At 45.1% G+C, this 23152-nt stretch overlaps 1 protein-coding gene across 1 annotated transcript in view; it reads left to right on the forward strand.

Annotated features, from left to right (window-relative positions):
• Positions 1-202: 202 nt before the first annotated feature.
• The window catches only part of Stn1 (STN1 subunit of CST complex), a 37353-nt gene continuing 14403 nt past the window's right edge, over positions 203-23152 (forward strand). The window contains exons 1-6 of the mRNA XM_059256734.1: positions 203-469; positions 917-1105; positions 8918-9013; positions 13604-13672; positions 21916-22083; positions 22899-23022. Of these exons, the coding sequence (XP_059112717.1) occupies positions 973-1105; positions 8918-9013; positions 13604-13672; positions 21916-22083; positions 22899-23022 (590 nt within the window). The 5' untranslated portion in view covers positions 203-469; positions 917-972. The remainder of the gene's footprint in view (positions 470-916; positions 1106-8917; positions 9014-13603; positions 13673-21915; positions 22084-22898; positions 23023-23152) is intronic.

Here is a 23152-nt window from a genome sequence, read left to right on the forward strand (position 1 = left end):
GATCTGAGCTGCAGGAATTCCGGGGCTGGTTCCGAATCTCCGGAGATTAGCCTTGTGACAGGCGCCTCGGCTGCGGGAGAGCTTATGCTGGGCTCCGACTAGAAACACTGCGTGGGCGGAGCCTTTGCGCGGTGGTGGGCGTGGTCTGTGCAGAGGACATTGGGGCGTGGCCTCGGCGGGAGGGGCTAGTGGGAGGGGCTAGTGGTAGCTAGGCGCCGGTGGCGGGAAGGAAATACGCAGGCTGGAGTATGCTCCCTCCTACTCGCTACCGGAACTGTGGCAGCAATCTTAACTGCTCCTGCTCCGGGAAGGGCTGCAAACTGCTCAGATTTTGTTTCTTTTTCCTTTCCTCCGCTCTTCCCGGAAGGTGAAAGGTCGAATCGTGGATAGACTCACCTCCAGGGCCCAAAACCCACGGCCACAGGGGCGCCATTGTTCTCCGGACTCATTTGTTAAAGCTCTTTTTGGGGTACGCCTGTGTGGATGGTTATCCCCAAAATGAAGAGTGAGTGCTTAGGCTCTGGGTTGTAGTTCAGGGGTAGAGGGCACTTGCCTAGCGTGCGCGAAGCCCTGCATTCAGTCCCCAGCGCTGCATAAACCAGGCGTGTCTATACATGCCTGTAATCCCAGTACTGGAGGAGGAGGCTGGAAGAGCAATAGTTCAAGATCACCCTCAACTACATAGCTAGATTAAGGCCAGCCTGGACTACCCGAGACACTGTCTGGAAAGAACCTGGTTTTAAACTGGTTCTGAGTTGGTATTTCGTGGGAAGGAGCCTCACACAAGGCCTCTTTTTCCACCTGCAACGCACAGAGCTGGACGGGATCCTGAAGCCCTGTTTTACCCTCCTAAGACTTCTGGATGACCCTCACCCACATTAAACGCCCTGAAAACTTGTTTTTATGTCTCTTATAGAGCCTTGGCTCTGAAGCGAGCTTCTCAGAGTTAGCGGGTGCCGCAACACAGCCTTGATGCAGTGTGAATCCAGTCCAAGGGAAGAGGAGATCCCGTCTCTCTTTTGGGGTTTGGATCCTGTATTTCTAGCCTTTGCAAAACTCTACATCAGGGATATCCTGGAGATGAAGGAGTCCCACCAAATATCAGGTATGTGGCCCGCCACTGAGTGCCCTGTGCTGCCCCCTACCCGCAAAGATACAGAAAGCTGGGGCCTTAAGGCATCAGGAAGAGCCTTGCTGCATCAGGAAACTGTCCGAAAGCTTTTAAAGTTATCAAGCCTCAGCCCTGGAAGGAGTTCATTTCTGTGCAAATTAAAGAATAATCTAAATATTTTAAGTTAAATAAAGTTTGAGGGCTCAACCTTTGCACTGAGCCCCATTCCCTTCAAACCAGATGTAATCCCAACAGTTGGTAGTTGGAAGATCAGGGGTTCAAATCCAACCCGGGTTACATAAGACCTTTTCTCAATTAAAAAATATGCTAAGGGGGCTGGAGAGATGGCTCAGAGGTTAAGAGCACTGGCTGCTCTTCCAGAGGTCCTGAGTTCAATTCCCAGCAACCACATGGTGGCTCACAACCATCTGTAATGAGATCTGATGCCCTCTTCTGGTGTGCAGGCATGCAGGCAGAACACTGTGTACAAATGAATAAAAAAATTAAAAAAAAAATGCTAAGGAATTTCATATTTTAAAATACTTAGATTCTTTTCTTTGGGCCTGCTCTTGAGTGGAAAGATCACTGGACTAAGCCGGCTTAGGCCTTGCTGTAGTACTTACCTTTCTGGGGATGTGACCTACTTCCTGCAAAGCTTGGGTGTCCGCTTCATAAAATGTGGGGGTTGGTTTTGATTTGAGTTAATCAGAGTCAAAATAATGGAAACTCCTGGGAGGAAGGACATCATCTGGCTTGTCCGTGCGCAGCAACAGCATCTGCCTGCAGCAGGTGCCCTGGAGAAACACCGGGAGGAGTGAAGCATTGTGTATGTAACTTTGTGCCTGTGTGTAGTATAAGTACATGTTCACGGGAGTCACCTTGTGCACCTCCAGGTGTCTGCCTAGAGTTTTTACTTTCTAAATTGTATTTTTAACGAATTTTGTTTTAATTTTATGTGTATTGGTGTTTTGTCTGTGAACCATGTGTGTGCAGTGCCCTCAGAGGGCAGAAGAGGGATTCCCTGGAACTGGAGTTAGAGATGGTTATGAGTCACCATATGGGTTCCGGGAATTGAACCTGAGTCCTCTGGAAGAGCAGCCAGTGCTCTTAACCACTAAGCCATCTCTCCAACCCCCACCTTTTGGGGCAGATGTTTGAGACAGGGTCTCTTCTGTGTAGCCCTGGCTGTCCTAGAACTGGCTCTATAAACCAGGCTGGCCTTGAACTCAGAGATCTCGGGAGTGCTGGGATTAAAGGCGCGCGGCACCACTGTGCAGCCACCTTTATTTTACTTTATTTTATTTTATTTGGTTTTTCGAGACAGGGTTTCTCTGTGTAGCTTTGCGCCTTTCCTGGAACTCCCTTTGTAGCCCAGGCTGGCCTCGAACTCACAGAGATCCGCCTGGCTCTGCCTCCCGAGTGCTGGGATTAAAGGCATGCGCCACCACCGCCCAGCTCACCTTTATTTTTTTAAGGCAAGGACTTTTGCTGAACCTGGAACATATCAATTCAGGTAGGCTGGCTGGCCAATAAACTTGAAAGATCTTTTTTCATCTCTGCTTGGTTCCCTACAGAGTTACGGGTATATGCAGACAAGCCAGGTTTTGATGTGGGTGTGGGTGATCAGAATTTAAGCCATTACACGTGTGCAGCAGGCATTTTACTAACCAAACCATCTCCCTAGCCACAGTTCTTAAAATTAGAGTACTGGTTACTAGAGATATAATTATCATACCTAAAAGTTTAACAAATCTGTAGATTTTGAGTGGCTGTGGGTAGTCCTTCAGGAGTTTAATACTGTGCTAGGTGAGAAGTTTGGTTAAAGTCCTTGCTGTTTTGTGAAGCTTTCCAATCAAGGACCTTCTGAATGACAAGATTTGAGTCAAAAAAGAAAGTCAAGATCTCAAATAACCATGGTTTGAACGAGATGAGGTTTTATGCAGTTTGTTTTATGTATGAATATATTTGGATGACCTTCTTCTACAAGCCTTTTGTACAGAATTGTTTCCACCACACCTTTACTTCCTACTTATTGTTGAACTTGGTCTGCGGATTTTTCCCCTACTTGGAAGGCAGCCAGCCTCCTCCAGAGTTTTCCAGAATTATCTGGTGTTCTTTATAGCTCATCTCCTTGGGAAGAAATTAATTCACTCCAAATGCCAGCCTTGCTTAAAAGATGTGTGAGTGAGCAACCACATAGCAGGGGCGGCCCAGGAGTTTAACTCTTGCTGTGGGCAAAGGATATGACGGTGTGTTAAAAGAAATCCAGTGAAAACCAGCCTGATGACCATTATCCTCTCTTGTGAGATTCTTTCAGATGTTCATTTGTAAGAGGAAATCTCATGGATGAAACCGACATCATAATTTTAGAATGGTTTTCCTTCGAGTATGCTATTGTGGCATAATCTTTTTGTACACCGTGAAGATATGTCACTCTGATTGGTTTAATTAAAAACTGAACAGTCAATAGTTAGGCAGGATTTCCTGGCACAGAAGATGCTGGGAAGAAGGGTGGAGTCGGGAGGAGACGCAGAGGAAGCATGACATGTAGGAGATGAGGTAACAAGCCATGAGCCATGTGGCAGCATGTAAATGAATAGAAATGGGTTAATTTAAGTTATAAGAACTAGTTAGAAACAAGCCTAAGCTATTGGCCAAGCTTTCATAATTAACAATAAGTCTCCATGTCGTGATTTGGGAGCTGGCTGGCGGGACAGAGAAAGACTAGCTACACCATACTGTTGGTTTCCAAGAGAGTAAGAAACACCACACTAGGTTTTTGGTTTGAGCTTAGCTTAGTTTACCATAAAGAGAATACTTGTGAGGCAGGTGTGACACACAGCTGTAATCCAGCACTCAGGAGGTGGAGGCATGAAGATCAAGTGTTGTTCGTTGTTAAATACGATGGCTGCCCCTTTAAGCAATTGCTGTCCTAATCAGCAGTTGCACCTCTGCAGCTTCCAGCAGCAGTTTGGCTACAAGGGCCAACGCTGGCAGGAATTCTGTTCCCTCAGGCACCGGCTCTCTTAAGGCTACTAAGGGAAACTTTATCTAGATCTCTATCCCGAGTAGAACTCAGGATTCAAAGGTTGAGGTGAAATTCTGCTTGCTTCGAGAGGCTGAATAGCAAGTAGCTCACCTCCTCTCCTTGCTCACGTCTCCCCAACTAACCAAGCAACCTTCTGCTCCCTCCGCCACCACTTAAGAACCCTAGCTACACGTGGTTCCACCCTACCACTTCCTGTCAGCTAGCTGCTGACTCAGCCTCCTGACCACAGGTGAATTTTATCAAGGAAATGTAACACATCTTTGCATTGTTAACAAAAGCAGTAGTAAAAAAATGTAACACACCTTAAAATAATATTCCACAACAATCAAGAGTTCAGGGCTGTCCATTCTCAATTACATTCAAGGCTAGCCTGGTCTACCTGAGACACTGGCTCTGAAAACTGGACAAGAGGGTGTGATGATGTCTGCCTCTAATCCTAGCATTTGAGAGGCTGCAGAAGCAGGCAGATCAATGTGGGTTCAAGGCCAAAAAATAAAAATAAGTAAACCAAATCTAAAACAAACAAGATGCCTGTGACTCCATAAAATTTAGAAATATTTAAATGGCAAAGAATATCTGAAACAAAATAACAAAGGTTAACAACAGCAACAACAAAAAATGGGAAACAAAAGTGTTCTGTAGTAGTGAATTTGCTTGCCCTTTGCCCTTGGTTCTGGCCAATAGCCTCAGTCTTGGGAATTTCCTGAGTACAGGAGTATCTCTGTTACTGGAGGTGGGGGCCATACCTTTGTTTATGCCAATGAAGCATGGTATTCTGGGCTGCTAGTTTCAGAATAGACCTCTCTGTACCCAAGAGACCAACCTTATGAATTGACCTGTCAGCCTGATCCCCTGAGGTTGAGGTCATTCATTCATATGACCAGTGAGTCAGTCATGCCCACACTGTGAAAACCTATGAAAACCCTGATGTTCAGGCTTGCATGAGCTGCCCTGGTTAGGTAAGTGTACTGTGTCAGAGGGGGATGTGTCGCGGAGTCTTTGAACTCTCCACACCTTCCTCTGTGCTTTATTTGTCTGGCTCTGATGTGTGCCCTTTGCTATCAAGCTGTAATCAAGTATGACACCTTCCTGAGTTTTAGCTAATTATCAAAGATGAAGGAGTCACAGAAACAGCTTTACAACAGACAGGACAGAGGACCCCAGCAAAGCTTGAGGCTAGGAGAGAGTGCCCTACGCTGTTGAAACTAACTGGGTACTATTTGGTTTGCCTTGTAAAATACCATCTCCAGAAATCTGAACTTTGGGTTTGGCTGGTAGAAAAGTGAAGGTTGAGGTATTTAGGTGGGCGGTTTATTTGTTTGCTCATTTGTTTTATGCATTAAAAACTGCTTGTGTGTGGAGGATACCCTCCCTGTAAGACAGGATTTCACCACTATGTAGCCCTGTCTGGCCTGATACTCACCACGTTAACCGGCCTGTCTTTGAACGTTTTTGATTTTGTGTCTTAAGACGGGATCTCTTATAAAAGTACTTTTTTGGGGGGGAGGGGCGGGGGGGGTGTAGATTGAGACAGTGTTTCTCTGTGTAGCCCTAGCTGTCCTGGACTCTATAGAGCAAGTCAGCCTCAGAACTTAGAGATCCATCTGCCTCTGCCTCCCAAATGCTGAGATCAAAGGTGTGTGCCACCACCAACTGGGTTATAAAAGTACTTTTTAAAGACAGAAAACAGGTAATATCTTCCTGGGGTTGTGGATGGTCATGGACAGTGGCTTAAAATCTGAATCAAATTTGCCAATGACCTTGGCACTCTAAGCCTTCACGGCTTGGCTTTCTCTTCTTGGGAGTCTGAACGTACAGGAGCTCCTAGATGTAGTTAGTACAAACACCCCGGATCACCTAGGCCTCTGTGGGCTACATGGAAAAGGCTGGACAAGAGCTTGGGGTAAGCCGGTGCTTCTCTGTTTGATCATTTGCTTTTCTTAGCTTGTTGAACTTTGTTGTTGTTTTTCTTCTCAGTGGACAGCGCAGTCACCCAGTGCCCTTGCGCTGCAGACGAGAGCTCACAGCGGTAGAAGGAAGTGGTTCTCTCTTCCTTTCTCATGTCGTAAGCCATCTTGTAGAAGCCTGGCTTCTTAGTCTGTGGTTCGTGTCTTAATATGCTTTTGAGAAGTTTCTTCTGTGTTTTTAAGCAGTGTATTTCTTCCTCAGCCGGTTTCCTCAGAGTCGTCCCCCTCCCCCCCCCCAATTCAAACCATCTGTTGTTTGTTTCTGTAGTCCTCTTTTGTTCTGTAATGCTTCAAGAGTTCTTCTGCTGAGTCCTCGGACTAGAAGGATTTTTGTGCACCTCAAGTGAGTGCTCTTGAAAGCAAACCATTGTTAGTCCCCAAGGTAGACATTTATGAGGTCCGTGTTTATCCTTTTTCAAGGAGGTATAGTATATTCTCAAATGAAAACCTATTCAGGTTTTTATTGTTGCCAGATATAGTTTGTCACATGAGGATTGGTGACCTGGGGACACTGCCTTGTGCATTAGTCTAGTGTTCTTACTGCCTTTGGGAACATCGACTTCTGTCCAGCTCCTCTCCCCAGCTTAAAGGTCATAATATTTCAGCTGTTGACTGTAGATCCGTGTCATGCCCAGTCAGCCCACATGTTTGTGAATGGAAGCAGCTCTCATTCAGGGGTGACACTGTAAAACTGGGCTCCTTCCTTCACGGGGCCTTGCCATCAGCTTCTGTCCTCCTAGGTTGCGCTAAGGAGAGTCTCCCATCCATCAGCTCAACATGGGCCCCACAACAGAGGGAAGGACCAGCTCTGGCCTGAGTTTGCAAGCTTCTTTCTCCAAGCCACACCCACTCTCCTTGTGTCCCCCTGGCAGATAGGCTCAGGAGCAGCTTGCCCAGTCAGCCCATCCCATTACCCTGTCTTCAAGGGAATCCAGAGAACCGCTCATCAGCAGTGGTCAGTGTGAAAGGTCAAGCCATAGTTTCCTAACAGATTGAAATCCAGAGGTTCTGACCAGCTTTGATGGGAGCAAAGAGTGACCATTGTGAACCCCTCATGGAGCTAAAGGGTAGGGCCCCCCCACCCCCAAAGCTGGAGTGTGGCCAGGCCCTGCACTACAGGGGGAAAAAAGCCCAAGATCAGCCAAAATCCTACCAATCCCTGAGCTTGCCCCAAGATCAGGCCACAGAATAACTCCAATCCCAGGCTATCCTGGAAAGCTCCACCCCCCGACCCTAGCCCCCCCAAAAACCCTATATAAAGCCTGCCTTCTGCTCACTTCTGCTGAGTTCTCTGCTGCTTCTCTTAGGAGCAGAGGCAGCCACCCTCCTGGGTTCTTCCCTGCCAATAAATCTCTTGTGTGAGGTTTGTTATACTCTGTGACTTTGTGGTATTACTTGGCTCCCGACTGCCAGGAAACCTTCCTCCTCTTAGCCGTAACACTCACACAAATGCCTGAAGTAACCAGGGCTTCTTTGTTTACAATCCTTATATTTATTTACAAAGGAAAAGGCTATCTGAAAACATGTATGTGGAGCTAGAGTGATGGCTTTGTGTTTGAGTGCTTGCTGCTCTTGCAGAGAATCCAGAATTGGTCCCCAGCACCCAGTCGGGTAACTGCCCACTGCCTCTAACTTCCGCTCCAAGGAATGGGACACCCTCTTCTGTGGGTACCCTCACCACATCCACATGCGTAAATAATATAATAATAGTAGTAGTAGTAGTATAAATTCTTTAAAAATAATGTATTACCTTCAAAAATAGAATAAAAAAAAAAGAACATATATGTCATTTGCATCTGAAAGTAAAGAATGCAGGAGGTGCTATGGGAGATTGAAGGCAAAGAGACTACACACGTTACAGGTACATGCGGAGGTCCACACAAGGAGCTCTGAAGCAGCCAGGAAGCCCTGGGAATGAAAGCAGCAATTAGGAGCTTGTGACTTCTAAAGCCCCCAGGTCTGTGTTTCTAGGTCTGGAAAAAAAAAAAATGCTGGTGTCCGTGGCAGCTTTTCCTCTCGGGTTTCTTTATCGGCAGAAGCCTCTGTATAGCCTGGGTTCTGCAAACACAGTTTTAAGAGGTGCTTGAGCTGTGGTCAGCTGGCCCCAGTGGGCAGTGTTTGTATCTTCTCCTCACTGGTTCAGAGAAATGATGACTGGTTTCTTAGAAAAGTTCTGGTTAAAAAAAACAAAAACAGAAACAAAAACAAAACATGCAGATGGAGAGAGGGATCAGAGGTTAAGAGCACTTGCTCTTGCGGAGGATTCTGGTTTGATTCCCAGCACCCACGTGATGGCTTACAACCATCCAAACCCCAGTTCCAGGGGATCCAACAGGCATGCATGTGGTGTACATACATGCATGCAGGCGAAACATTCATACATGTAAAGTAAAATAAATAAATCTAAAAAAAAATGTTAAAAGACACAGCTTCCTTTATAGTCACTCAAATTCAGTGCTGTGTCATTGGGTGGCAGCTGTTGTCCGGCCCTGTGGGCTTTGATCACAGAAGCACAGTTCCTATTCACAGTGGAAAGTGAATTAACCAACCCTGGTGGGTGACCCTGCTTTTCTCTGCTGTGCTAGTTCAGGCTCTCAAGAGCCCAGTTTTCTGCTTCTGCTCCTTGGAAAGACCACTTAACTTCTTGGAGCCTGCCACATGCCTAGGACTGACTCTTATGACTGGAATTTGGGCACACAGCATGCTACTGACTTGTGACACCCAATGCCTAAAAGACATTTAATGCAAGAAAATGTAGTTGTGTTACATGAACTGCTTCTCGGTTTTTAGGTATATATCTTTACAACGGGCATCCGATAAGACGAGTGGATATCATGGGAACTGTCATTAGCATGAGAGAAAAGGATGCTTTCTACAGCTATGGAGGTAAGAGCAATCACCTCAGAAACTGAGTTTACATAGACAGCCCCCACTCCGCTGAAAGGTGAAGTTTTAGCGGCCCTCACGTTAGCGAGCAGCTAGGGCCTCACCAAACCGAGCGCTCTGTTAGGAGTCCTGTGTCTGGATGAAGTAAATGAGGCCACAGGTAAAAATGATACTGGTGGTGCTGTGAGGTGCCCGCTGCTGGGGAGGGAGGAGGTGGAAGAACTGAAATGCTGCGGTGTCAGGTCTCCAGTGGTCAGAGAAGACACCCAACACCCGTGACACAGCTGTGCAGGGCCAAGGACAGGATGTGCCTATCCAGACCCCTTTGAAAAGAGGCCCAGTAAATGTAAAAACTGACCTGTTTAGGAGAGTGTAAAAATCATTTTTAAAGATTTATATCCAGAACAGTCAGGGAAGAGGAAAAAAAAAAAAACCCTTTTTGTTACTCAAGATGTAAATATCTGTTATCAGACTTGCCTGTTCTCGTCATGAACTAATACAGAGCCTTTGTCTTTTGGACACCAACGAATTGCTAGAGTGTGCTTTAGTATAGTAGGTCTTGCTTTGGTGGGGGGTGGGGGGACGTTAATTAGGTATCTTTTTCTAAAAGATTTTATTTTTAATTACGTATATGTGTGTGCGCGCGTGGTTGTGTGCTTGTGAGTCAAGGTGCCTCAGGAGGCAAGCAGAGGGTGTCAGATTCCCCGGAGTTGGAGCTATAAGCAGCTGTGAGCCACCAGGTATGGGTGCTAGGAACTGGAACCCAACTCTGTTCCCCTGGAGAGCAGTAAGGGCTCCTAACTCCTGAGCCATCTCTTTAACCCCAATGCAAGCGTCTTAATTTGTTACATTCTCACATTAGCTGAACAACCGAGGTTCTCAGACCTAAGAGGCCGTGATAGATGTTTGGAGGGAGCGGGATTTGAGGTGTAGACCTTTGCTTTGATTGACGTCATCACCTTTTGTGGCGTTTCCTGCAGACTGTTCTCTTGATGTACATGGGGAATAAGTAGTAGGAGTTGAATTTTGTGTCCAAGAACGTTTGATTGACACTGTCACTGTCATCTTATCTCTCCAACATGTGCCTGTTTTCCTGAAGGCGAGTGTCCCTGTGCTTAGAAAAGAGCATGTTTGAGATGACATCTCCCCCTTGGCAAGCTCCCCCTACCCCACGTGTGTGTGTGTGTGTGTGTGTGTGTGTGTGTGTGTGTGTGTGTGTGTGTTTTAAATGTTGCCAGGCATCCCTCTCCTGCCTCTCTGCTTTATTTTACCAAAGATGTTGGTCCTGTTTTTCTCAAGGACGGCTCAGCAAGCGGGTGCTAAGCTCCTATGGTATACCCAGCTGTGGGCAAATGCATTGTCTTTAGTACAATACAGTGCTGCTCTCCAAGTCCCAGAGATGACATAATCATGTCTTTCAGCTACAAAGCACTTTTTACACTCATCATTTCATATTATTCTCCTCGTTTTGTTTAGAAATAGGAAAGACAAGTATTTCCATTTTGTGGCTGAGAAAGCTATGACTCACTTGACTTTCTGAGGTTCTGTTGGGAGAGGCTTATGAGCCCATTTGATGGGTAACTGGCCCCGGTGTGCACCGTTGTCTGCATAGAGATCACATGGCTTTTCTCTCCTGCATCCCCTTCTCTGTGGGCTCCCCTGACCCCAGTCATCCGGAGTTGATGTTTTCAGATCAAATATAAAAGACTGTTGGGGATTTCGGTTCTGGCCTGAGAATTGGGTCTGATTTAGGCTTGTGACATAAAGGGACTTCACTTAGCTCACTTCCCCACCATGGAAACATTTAAGGAGATATGTTTGGCTCTTCCCTAAGAAGCCTTTCCCTCCAAGTTGGTGTCGTGAGAGCATGACATGTCTGTGGGCTGCAGGAAAACAGCAATGTGGAAGTAATTAAGAGCAGAAAGGCTTTCGCACTCAGTTCTTGTCTGGCCAGCTGAAGCAGAGAGTCGCTTTTCTCCCTGCTGTCTGCAGGCCCAGCACGGCTTTCCTCTTGCCCCTCTGACTCACGGCAGGCCTGTCCTGTGATGTTTCTGGCCACACTGACTCATCCTGGTATCGCACTGAGGAAGGATGTGGTGTGGCTTTGCAATGATTCTCCTCTCCTAGGGCACTCAGCAGCAGGCCTCAGGAACCATGCCACATGAGAAGTGACAGGGCCAGAGAAGTCGGTTCGGTGGCAGTGCCCGCAGTACACAGAGTCCTGGCAGCAACTGGAGCTCTGAGGTGGCTCTTCAGAGGCTCAGGTTAGACCGGGATAACCTCACATCCCCTAGGACAAATGTTCACTCATTTGCTGTTAGTCTTGTTTCCAATATAAACAAACACTTTCAGCCAGCTGCAGTGGCTCCTGCTGGTAATCCTGGCACTCATGCAGCTGAGGCAAAGGATTACTGCAAGCTGGAGGCCAGCCAGGGCTGCATAGTGAGTCCAAGCCAGCTACAGAGTAAGCCCATGTCTCTTTCTGTTTTTAAAATTTAACTGACAGTTAATGTTCACATTGAATGTAGGTGTCTTCCCTCACACTTCAAAAGATTCTGCTACTAGCATTTAATGTCTTAAAATCATTTCTATTGAAATATACTATTTAGTTTTTATATATGTAAGATTTATAAGGTATAGGGATTTGTATTTTACTGTAAGGCATGCATATCTTTTAACAGTGAGGACCTAGGTCTTCATTATAACCCATTAATCTCATATACTATGTTGTTACAATTTATTTAACCAGCTACACACTTACAAATGTTGTTTATATTTATGTTCCTCTTTTCAATGTTATAAGCACTACTTTAGTGAGCAATGTTATTCAAGATGTAGATATCTGTGCACTTGTTATGTCTTTCTCTGCCGAATAATTTACTAGCAGTAATTGCCAAGTCAAAGGGAGTGTGCATGTAAAATCTGATGCATGCTTCCAATCTTGCTGTTTAGAAATGAGCTGCTGATTTATACCCTCACTCCTAGCCAATGAGGGTATCAATATTTCATTATTTGTTTTCGTATTGAGGATTGAACCCAGGGCCTCATGCATGCTAGGCAAGTGCTATACAACTGAGCCATATCCTCACCCTGGTTATCAGTGTTTTTAACTGTCAATCTAGCAGTTGAGGAATTACTTAAACTTGATTTTCCATGGCAGTTAGTGGATTTAGCAGACTGGCATTTATTTACGTGCCACTTATACATTTTCCATGCATTGCACATCCCTTTTCTTTGGTGCTGCTTCTCTGTGGTTTTGGTGTTTTTGTCACTAGTTCGTAGTAACTCTTTATATATTAAAGCAGTAACATGTATTGGAAAAGTTGCTGTCTGCTATTGGTTTTAGGTCAGCAAATGTATCAAGCTTTGTTTAATGAGTTACAGTTTTCAGATTCTGCTTTAGAAAGTCTTTTTCCTCCAATTCTAAATCCAGAGCTAAAAGATGCTCACCATATTCCTGTCTCACATCATTCACCTATTTTATGTTAAAAAATGAACTTATTTCACTACAAAGGACAGTTTAATCTTCTGTCTACAGAGATTTAAGCCAACAATAAACATTTCCCCTTATATTCTGTATTGCATGGGTCTTTACAACAGTCTGCTTGTTTTGCTTTGTTTTAATCATGAGGTCCACTACTCTGTGCTTAGCAACGTATGTTTGGAGTTTGTCAGAACTCAGGCAGAGACGATCCTGTCTTCCCTCAGCAAAGATCTCCAAGTTCCTCTCCAGTCACAAGTCCTAGTCTCATGAGAATTGTTTGATTTTTTTTTTCCCTTTTGGCACTATAAATAAAATAAGCCAGACCAGTTCTATTTTTTGTGGCCAGGGTATAGTTCTTTTCTGTTGTAAAACTAAAGCTGGGTTCTGTGACGAGCTGTGATTGACCTGCAGAGGGGAGGACTGCGCAGAAGCCTTTCCACAGAGAAGCCCCTGAGCCAGGTTGTGCGGACCACTTTGCTTGGGCAATGAGCGAGCTAGTGAAAGTGGAGGTGGCGGAAGGCTGAGCCCAGACTGCCAGTGCCTCTGACCACAGAGCACCGGTCCTTTCTTGTTAGAGAGAGAGAGAAGAGAGGCAGGTTATGGATGTGGGCACTCACTGAGGTTCTTTCGCACCTAACTTCCTGAGGATGCACTGTTACCAGACCAGATAAGACTCATCACTACCATTGAGGTAGGGTGAGGGAAATGTTGAAAGTGTCCATTGGCCTCATGTGTTACATGCTTACAGGTAAGCAGTTCATACTGGTGTGTAGTGAAAGGTTGCTTCTGAAGACAGAGGGAGAGTTGTTTTTGTTTTGTTTTGTTTTTTCTTTTTATTAACTAAATGTTTTCATTTATTTTACATCCCAACAGCACTTTCCCCTCCCTCCTCTCATTCCTCACCCCTCCCCAACCCTCCCCCTCCACTCTCCGGCCCCTCCCCCACTTCCCACTCCTGCCTCCCCTCAGCCCCCCCATCCACTCAGAGGGAGAGTTTTTGAAGGGAGTTGCCCCACTAGGCTGTTGAAACTGCCCTCTTTCGGTCTGACTGAGTGTTGGTCAGCATGCCCAAGTCTCCCACCTACCCACTGATGCTTCTCTTTCAGTGGATGATGCCACTGGGGTTATCAACTGCACCTGCTGGAAAAAGGGGAGCAATACTGCGTCTTCGCCAGGTAATTCTATTTGCCACATTCCTTTAATTTCCTGATAAACAAAGGATTTTGCTCAAGGTGGCTCATCAAACAACTGTCAGAGTGTTTTCACACTAAGCTGATGCTGGGTTGCTTTGGTGGCCCTGACACACTGTCCTCAGAGCTTTGGCTGGTGGTTGCTTTGGTGGCCCTGACACACTGCACCCAAAGCTCTGCTGCTCTAGAACCTGATGTCATAGTAGGGAAGGGCTTCTCTCCTGCCTTTTTGCTCATAACTTTCTCCTAAGCATAGAGAATGAGAAAGGATTCCTGGAAATTTCTACAGGAATTTTACCTCGATGATTATTTTGCAAGTCAAGATATTGTAGCCTAATGGACCATCAGGTCAGAATCCTTGACCAAAGATTTTGAAGATTGTTCCTCCCACAAGGTTTCCACTAATGTTTCTGCTGCCATGATGCAGATTTTCTAAAAACTATCATGTTCAAACAAGCAAGAATCTAAAGCTTGTGAGGGTAGGATTCCTTTGGAAGTTAGCCATTAAGTAACATAAATCTTAAAATTGTACTTTGAACACACTGACTAACTGAAGCATTTGGAATTACATGAATATATTTCAATGGTGCTTTGTGTGTGTGTGTGTGTGTGTGTGTGTGTGTGTGTGTGTGTGTGTGCATGCGCGTGCATGCGCGCATGCGTGCTTGTGATTATTTTGGTCTGTGTGTATTTGTGTTGCTAGGGATAAAATCTAGGGCCTTAAACATGCTGGGCAAGTGTTCTACCTTGGATTTACAGCCCCCAGCCCTCTTGGATAATTTTTTAAGGTTTGTTTAATTTATTTTATGTGTATGAGTGTTTTACCTGTATGTATATCTGTATAGCACACACATGCAGTGCCTACAGAGGTCAGAAGAGTTTGTTGGGTCCTCTGGAACTAAAGTTACAAAGGATTGTAAGCTACCATGTTGGTGCTTGGAACCCAACTAGGGTCCTCTGCAAGAGCAGAAAGTGCTCTTAACCACTGAGACATGTGTCCAGCCCCTTAAGTAACTCTTAAAGTTCTCTTGCAGAGAACTCATGTTCTATTCCCAGCACCCATGGTGACACTCAGCCACCACATAACTCCAGTTCCAGGGTATCCAAAGCCCTCATCTGATTTCCCCAGGCACCAGGTATGTGTGTGGTACATACAAATGCACTCAGGCAAAACATTAGTACACACAACCCATATTTTAAAAAAAAAAATTGTTTTCAAGACAAGGTTTCTCTATGTAGCCCTAGCTGTCCTGGAACTCCCTATGTAGACCATGCTGCCTTGAACCTGGAGATCCTCCTGCCTTTGCCTCTTAAGTGCTGAGATTAAAGGTGTGCACAACCACCGCCCGGCATAAAACTAATTTTTAAAAAATTAAATTCAGTTCATAGTAACTGAAAGGGTGTTATGCAATGTTAACGATCATTTTAGGCTCTGAGAAGTCACAGATTCTGGGACTCTCTTTTGTTCTGTTTGTAACATACAGGAAATCACGGCATCCATGTGGGCTTGTCAGGTTTCTCGCTCCAGTATCTAACCTCTGGTTCTGTTGGTGTGTGATGTATGTTGCAGGAATGTCTCGTGCTTATGAGATTTCCTCTTTGTTTTTGCCGTCATGTGTCAGACTCCCAGCTTGCCTCTGGCTGTACTGACCAATGGCATGCTCATTTGTTTAGTTTCCCAATGTACTTAGATTTAGAAATTAGCTAGTTTTGTGTAACTTGAGCATTCCTACTCCTAATTGAGAACATCTCTAAGGCCATGGCTCTGCTTTGCTTGGAGGCATTAGAGGTAGACTTAAGGCAAGAAATAAACCTGTACGACAACCAGATATTGGGATTCTTGTACAGTTGATTACTAATCTTAGTCTGTGGTTATGTAACGACTTTTCCAATTGCTGTGACAAAATACCTTACAAAAGGAACTTGGGTGTGGGGCATGGGTCCCCTATGTAGCCCAGGCTGGCCTAAACTCACTGTATAGACTGGCCTTGAACTCATAGAGATCTACTTGCCTCTGCCTTCTGATTGCTAGGATTAAATGCAAGTGCCACCATGCATAGTCAAAAGGAACTTAAGGGCTGTTGTGTTTCAGTTCACAATTTGGCAGGGATGGCATGGAGGCAGGTGAGTGATGTGCCTGGTCACACTACATCCACGGGAAGCAGAGGAAGATAGATGCTGCTGTCCACTCACTTTCTCCTCTTTGTTCATCTTCAGTTGGGGATCCCAGCCTGGGGGATGATAGAGCTCACATTCAGGATAGATTCCTTCTTTGGTTACACCTTTCTGGAGACATCCTTGTAGATACACCCAGAGTGTGTTTCTATGGGGATTCTAAAGCCAGTCCAGTCGACAATTGTTGTAGAATATTATTTCAAGGTGTGTTATTTTTGTTTATGCTCTGGAATATTTGTTTAATGATGCAAAGATGTGTTTTATTAAATAAAATTCAGGGACTGGAGAGATGGCTCAGTGGTTAAGAGCACTAGCTGCTCTTCCAGAGGTCCTGAGTTCAATTCCCAGCACCCATATGGCAGCTCACAACTGTCTAACTCCTGTTCCAGGGGATCTGACACCTTCACACCAATGCACATAAAATAAAAGTTAAATAGATTATTTTAAAAAAAATTCACCTGCAGTCAGGAGCCTGAGTCAGCAACTAGCCGACAGGGAGTGATAGGAAGGAGCCAGGTGAGAAAGGGTTTGTAAGGAGGGGCGAGGAGAAGCACGGGGGCTTTTTGGAGGATGAGAGCAAGGAGAGGAGGTGAGCTACTTGTTATTCAGCCTCTCTGAAGAGTAGAATTCCACCTCAACCTTTGAATCTTGAGTTCTTTAGCAGGAGAGAGGTTGAGTTAAGGTCCCTTCATAGCTTTGCGAGAGTTGGAGCCGGAGTGAACAGATTCCCTCCAGCTACAGCCCTTGCAGTCTAACCACTGCTGATAGCGGTGGAGTTGCAGTTGCTGATTCAGACAGCTGTGGCTTAAAAGGCAGCCACCATTTAAAATAAGACAACAATTGGCGCCCAGTGTGGGGTGCCAGAATGTTTTGGAGGTTTTTGCTCTTTTCTTGGGGGACCCACCACCCAGCTCTCAAATCACTCATGGAGGCTTATTCTTACTTTTGAATGCCCGGCCTTAGCTTGGCTTCCTCCTTGCCAGCTTTCCTTAACTTAAATTATCCCCACCTACCTTTTGCCTCTGGACTTTTCTTGTTCTCTTAAAGTCTTATTCTTACTCCATGGCTTTCTGGTTGTGTAGCCGGGTAGCTGGCCCCTGATCGCCTCCTCCTCCTCTGGCTGCTAGATCTTAGCTCTCTCCTCCCAGTTTTCTCCTATATATATTCTCTGCTCGCCAGCTCCACCTATCAAGGCTATTGGCTGTTCAGTTCTTTATTAAACCATGAGGTGTTTTACACAGGCACAGTAACACAGCTTCACAGAGTTAAACAAATGCAACATAAACAAAACCTTAAAATATTCTGCTACAAACAATGAAGATTAACCATTACAGTGCTGTTACACAGAATGCTCAGGCAGGTAATTTATTACAATTTGTTTCTCAGTCCTGGAGGTTGGAAATCCAAGATTAAGCATGGAAGGGTCTCATGCCTGGTAGAGGCCAGTCTCTGCCTCAAAGATGGCTCCTTGAATGTTGCCCCCTCTGGAATGTTCCCCCGCCATGGCAAAATAGCAAAAAGAAAGAAGTCCCTTGCAGAGCTCTCAGTACCATTGACTCGTCCACACTGTCCTTGTCCTCTAAATACCTCCGGTTCAGTCCCACCTCCTAATACTTTTGTATTGTTGTTATGGTCTGAATGAATGTCTCTCAAAGGTCCCTGTAAATGCTTAGTCCCCAGGGTTGGCAGAAATGGAAAATATTGTAGACATTACAAGAGATAGGAACTAATGCGAGGTCCTAGGTCATTAGGGACATGCCATCGAAGGGGATTATGGTACCCTACCTTAGTCTCTTCTTGCTTCCTGGCTCAGTATGTGACTTTCACTCTGACACACACTCTGCTATGACATGCTACTCTCATCACACACTGTAGAGATGGCCTGACCTTGGACTGGAACACCTAGAACTATGAGCCAAAAACCATCTCTTTATTCCATAAGTAGTCTAAATCAGTGTTTCATTACCGTGATGGAATGCTGCTAGTACAGTTTGGGATATAGTTTCCAACACATGAGACTTGAAGGGTAGAAAATCATTCAAACCACAGAAGCATTATAAGTCATTTGCAGATTTATAGCTTTACTCACAATCTTTAATCAGAAGGTGCAGTTTGTCTAGCCATACCTGAATTAAATGGAGGGTGAGCAATCTTTTTCTATTAAGGGACAGAGGGTAAATATTTTCTGTTTTGTAGACATGATCTGCCTCACCTCCTCGACACTGCCATTTTAGCACAAAGTGGCCATGGATGATACATGGGACAATCAGGCATGGCTCTGTCCCAATGAAACTCTAAACAGGCTATAGATTGATTTGGTCTGTGGTTTAGCTACTGTTTTTGTTTTCTAAATTAACTTTTTTTGGGGACAGGGTCTCACTATATAGCTCTGGCTGACCTCAAACTCACACTGGACCCTCTGGCTCCCCAGTGCTGGGATCAAAGGCGTGTGCCACCACATCCAGATTAATTCACTCTTTTTAAAGAAGTGGCATGATCAGGAACACTATGTAATTCCTGTACTTAGTAACAGTGATGTTTTAGATCAGCAGAATGGCTGTTCCTGAACACACCAAGAGGAAGATGTTTAAAGTTGGAGAGCTGTTGAACCACTGAGCAATTACAGGGTGTCTTCATTTAGAAGCAAGTATAAAGAGAATGGTAAACGTATCAGGAGGAAGCCTAGAAAGGTTCTCGTCATGTTACACATGAAGAGGTATTTTTAAATTGCTCCCAATTCACTCATTCTCTCCTTTTAATGTAATTGCCCCAAGTTTAAAAGCTTTCCATTGGAAGGTGGCCAAAAAAGACAATTTTTTAAAAACAAAATTTAATTTGAGTCAAAATTATGTTCCAGTCAGTTAAATAAAGAATATAATGTGAGCTTCTGTGAATGTTACATTGAATGTACCATTTGTACTTAGCTTATGAGCAAAGTTAAGAAATCTTGGTCCTCACTATTAGAATGTTATCTTCAGGATGGAATAGATTACTAAAATGAAGTTCTGTAGGCTCCAGCCATCTCATTACATTCATTAAATTACACGCTAGAGTCTTCTTTCATCAATTTGGCTCACTCTTTAAATGAAAACTGGGTCTCTCTTCTCAGATCTGCTGTTGGCCTGATAATGTCAGTGGTGCTGCCAGAGCTTTTTATTATCCCTGTGATGTCTGCATAGTGGCAGTGAAGTTTATAAATACCTTTAAATGTCAGATTGAGGAGAAGAGGGCCTGGAGATAGGAACATGGGGAGCAGCCTTTAAAGAGGCGATTCTTGGGTATCTTCAATGGAAACCCAGTGAGCTAAGCAGCCATAATGCTTGGCATCTAGTTTCCGAGGTGTCGGCTGCCGCATGCGCAGTTCTTGGTGCTCTCTGTGTTATGGGCCTTGGTCCAGCACGTGTGCTCTGGTGCTGCTTGCTACATGTTACAAAACCATGACTGTCGAAACTGTGGTTGGTCAGAAAGCAGAAAATTCGATCAAAAGACCAAAGAGAGATCACTCCTCTATGGAAGGGCAAACTAGAGCACAGGAAATAAATCAGCATTTAACAAATATCTTTTCAGGTAGAGAATAATATCTGGGAAGAGTTGGCCGTGATTCCTATCCTGCAGCTCACATAAAGGAACCTGAAGAAGACATGTTGTGTAGCTATCCCAGTGAATATGCGATGTTCTAGCAAGTCCCCAGCTGCTGGATCACTGAAAACAGTCAGGAGTGACAAGACAGTGGATTCAAAAATCAGGATTCTTTTTAATACTCTTATGCAACAGAATGGAATGAAATAAATGTTAAAATACAGCAGTGGGCAGTGTATGTGATGAGAATGATGCACACGGTTTGCTTCAAGTTTATGAAACCAGTGGAGCAGCTTCATCTGCAACAAGACATACACAGAGTCTGTCGTCTTGTATAAACACAGCTCAGTGTCTGGGACAAACCAGTAACCCCAACGTTTGGGAGGTAAAGGCAGGAGGATCAGGAGTTCAAACTCACCCTTGCTGCGTATCAAGTTCCAGACTAGACTAGGCTACATTAGATCCCAGTAAACAAAACATCAAATATCATACATGGTTTCTTTTGCTGTTTGTTTTAATTTACTTAGTGATTTTGTTTCTAGACAGGGTCTCTTGTAACCTACCTAGTCTTGAATTCACAGCATAGCTGAGACTGGCCTTGAACTCCTGATCCTCCACCTCCCTAGTGCTGGAGTCACACCAGACTCCACCACACCCAGTTCCTTTTGCCAAAGAAAACTTGACAGATTGGGCTTTGTTTCGTTTTTTTCCAGGTTGCTATGACAGGTTAGTGAGGGAGCTGTGAGCACACATGCTTTGCTAATGCCGTGTGTGAATGCAGAGTGAGGTTTTTCTGTCAAACATTGTAACAAGTGACAGGTTGTAAACTCAGTGAAAGTCCCCAAAGAAAAAAATTGTCTAGAGCACTCGGTCATTGATTGTCACAAATAGCACATGGTTGTCACTTCCTCTGTCCATGGTATGCAAAGTTGAGTCATGCATGACAGCCATGTGTATGCATGTGAGCATGCATGCATGTATGTGTGTGTGTGCGTGTGTGTGCAATAGACTGCCCTTACCTTTGTCTCCTTGATTCATTCAGTTGAGGGGAGAGGGACTTGAGAGTGGAGAAGCAGCATGCACAAGGAGGTGTCACAAGAGCTAAGGGCCCAGCTGACCTGCAAGTCAGGCTTCTGTGACTGCAGGTCTCCATGCTGAACCTGCCCTAGGCAGGGAATAAAAATCAGAATGGAAAGTCTTCAAAAGGGAAGAAGTATGCAGCTGTGTAACTGCCATATTAACATGACAGGATATTATATTGTATGGAAGACTGAGTTATTCTCAGCACACTGAAGCCTAAAGCAGGGGTAGAGGGTTCAGGGCTATCTGGGGTTACATAGCAAGACCACATTTCAAAAACCAAAGCAATAACAAAATGCTGAGTTGTGTAGCTTCGGATATATTGGAATTACAATAGGCAGACTAGAGCATTAGGTCTTTAATTAGCCATTCTGATTATGGAAAATGGCCATATCCTCTGAGGCAGGCAGCAGAGAGCATAGTATAACCACAGAGTCTCCACAGTCAGGCACTGCAGAACAGCCTGCAACCTTGTTAACCAACTGTTTTATTTTGGACAAGTTGTTTGACTTCTCTGTGACACAAGTTTCTCATCTCTGAAATGGAGCTAGCAGAAGGGGACAGTTGTGAGGCTTTGATGTGCTGGTACACTAGTAAGTCCATAGAAGAACACCTGTACACCACACGGTCAGGGTGTACTGGTACACTAGAAAGTCCGTAGAAGAACACCTGTACACCACACGGTCAGGGTGTACTGGTACACTAGAAAGTCCGTAGAATACCTGTACACCACACGGTCAGGGTGTACTGGTATATTATAAAGTCAGTAGACAAACACCTGTACACCCACATGGTCAGGGTGTGCTGGTATATTATAAAGTCGGTAGACGAACACCTGTACACCACATGGTCAGGGTTCTTCTTACTTAACTTGGTTCTTATTTGATATGATTTAGAAGTAAGTTAGTGGCAGAGATTATTTAGGGTTGAATGTACATTAGCTTCTCATTGCCGTGAGGTAAAGGTTAAAGATGGAAGGAGAGAGCCCACACAATGAGGGAGAACACCGGTAGATGGGACAAGGTCTCTGCACCAGTACTAGTACTGCAAAACAATATAAAGTCTACGAACAATAGGGCTGTGCAGGGCTATGGCCCCCAACTGCTCCTGAGCACGTGGTGCTCAGGGCTGCACAGAGCCCTCTGCACTGGTGGTGCGGGGTGGAAGACAGAGTGCAGCCCCCCTGGAACCTGCCCACTTGGCCTCACTCCAGAGTCCTCTCCCTGTGTTCTGCTCTCGGATACTTAGAGCTTATGCTTCTGGGTAGAGGATTTGAAAAGATATGAAGATGTCATGAGAGAGAGCACTTCATCAGGAGAACAATGTGCTGGTTACTGTGTCCCCAGCATGGAGGGACACTTGCTTACACCTCTCTTTTCTCCTGGCCCCGACAGACCCAGCTGCTCCAAGCACTGCAAGAGAGCTGAGCGTGACCTCACAGCTTAAGAAATTGCAGGAGACCATTGAGCAGAAAACCAAGATAGAAATTGGGGATGTTATCCGCGTCAGAGGCTACGTGCACGTGTTCAGAGAAGAGCGAGAAATCCGTGCCTCCATGTATTGTAAGCCCGGGGAGTTTCTGCCAGACGAGCTGCTCTTCTGGGTGTGTGCTCTGTAAATGCTTGTTTAGCTCCAAGTCAGACTTGCAGAAGTTCACATACGATTTCATTCTAATGGGGAACTTATGCCTAGCATGCTGTTTTTAGGAAAACAGCACTTTAAAATTGTATTTTGAAGAATGTTAATTAGAAGTAGATTGGGAAAGAATGAATTATTGACTCTATATAGTTGGTGAGTTTATTTGGACAGCACCACCGTTTCTGAAGTACTTTGAAATTCTAAATGTCAGTCCATTAGGGCAGAGTGTTCCAGTTCTTCAAAAGGATGGAAACGTCTTGAGCACCATTAAGCCCATTAACTTTAATGAAAATAGCTAATTAGAAATAGTCCCGGATCACCCTTTTGCACTGTGCTGGCTGGTCTTCAGTGGAAAATCTCAAAAGCAGCCAGGCATGGGGGACGCACATCTTCAATTCCAGCACCCAGGAGACAGAGGCAAGCAGATCCCCATGCATTTGAGGCCAGCCTGGTCTACATAATGAATTACAGGTTAGCCAGGGCTACATAGGGAGGCCCTGTCTTAAATAAATATATAGATTTCAAGGGCTGGCCCTGTAGGACATCAGCATAGCACAGAAATTGATGATAACAGCCCTGCCCCACCCCAGATGTGCCTGTCCCACATGAGGATTGCCTTCTCTCTCAAGGGATGGCTAGGAGCTGTTCTGTGACTCTGGACTACTGTCCTGTCAGTGATTTGGATGTGGAAAGAAGTGCTCTCAGTGTCTTCTGTGGCATCTTTTTCCTGGGGTGTTAGATAAGGTGGACGATCCAGTGTGGAACATTCAAATTGCAAGGATGCTTGAGCTGCCTGCGCTCTACAAGAGAGTATATGACCAGCCGTTCCGCAACCCAGCCCTGAAGGACGAAGAGGCGCCGAGGTAAGTTCCCCATCACTGCTTCAGAACACAAGGGCAGCACCGAGTCGAGCCGTAGGAGCCAGATGCTGGGTGACAGGACAAATCCACAAATACTCGCCTGAGTACTGTGGGGCTCCAGTCCTCTCTGCCT

Source organism: Peromyscus eremicus, chromosome 1 (assembly GCF_949786415.1).
Source record: "Peromyscus eremicus chromosome 1, PerEre_H2_v1, whole genome shotgun sequence".
Taxonomy (NCBI): domain Eukaryota; kingdom Metazoa; phylum Chordata; class Mammalia; order Rodentia; family Cricetidae; genus Peromyscus; species Peromyscus eremicus.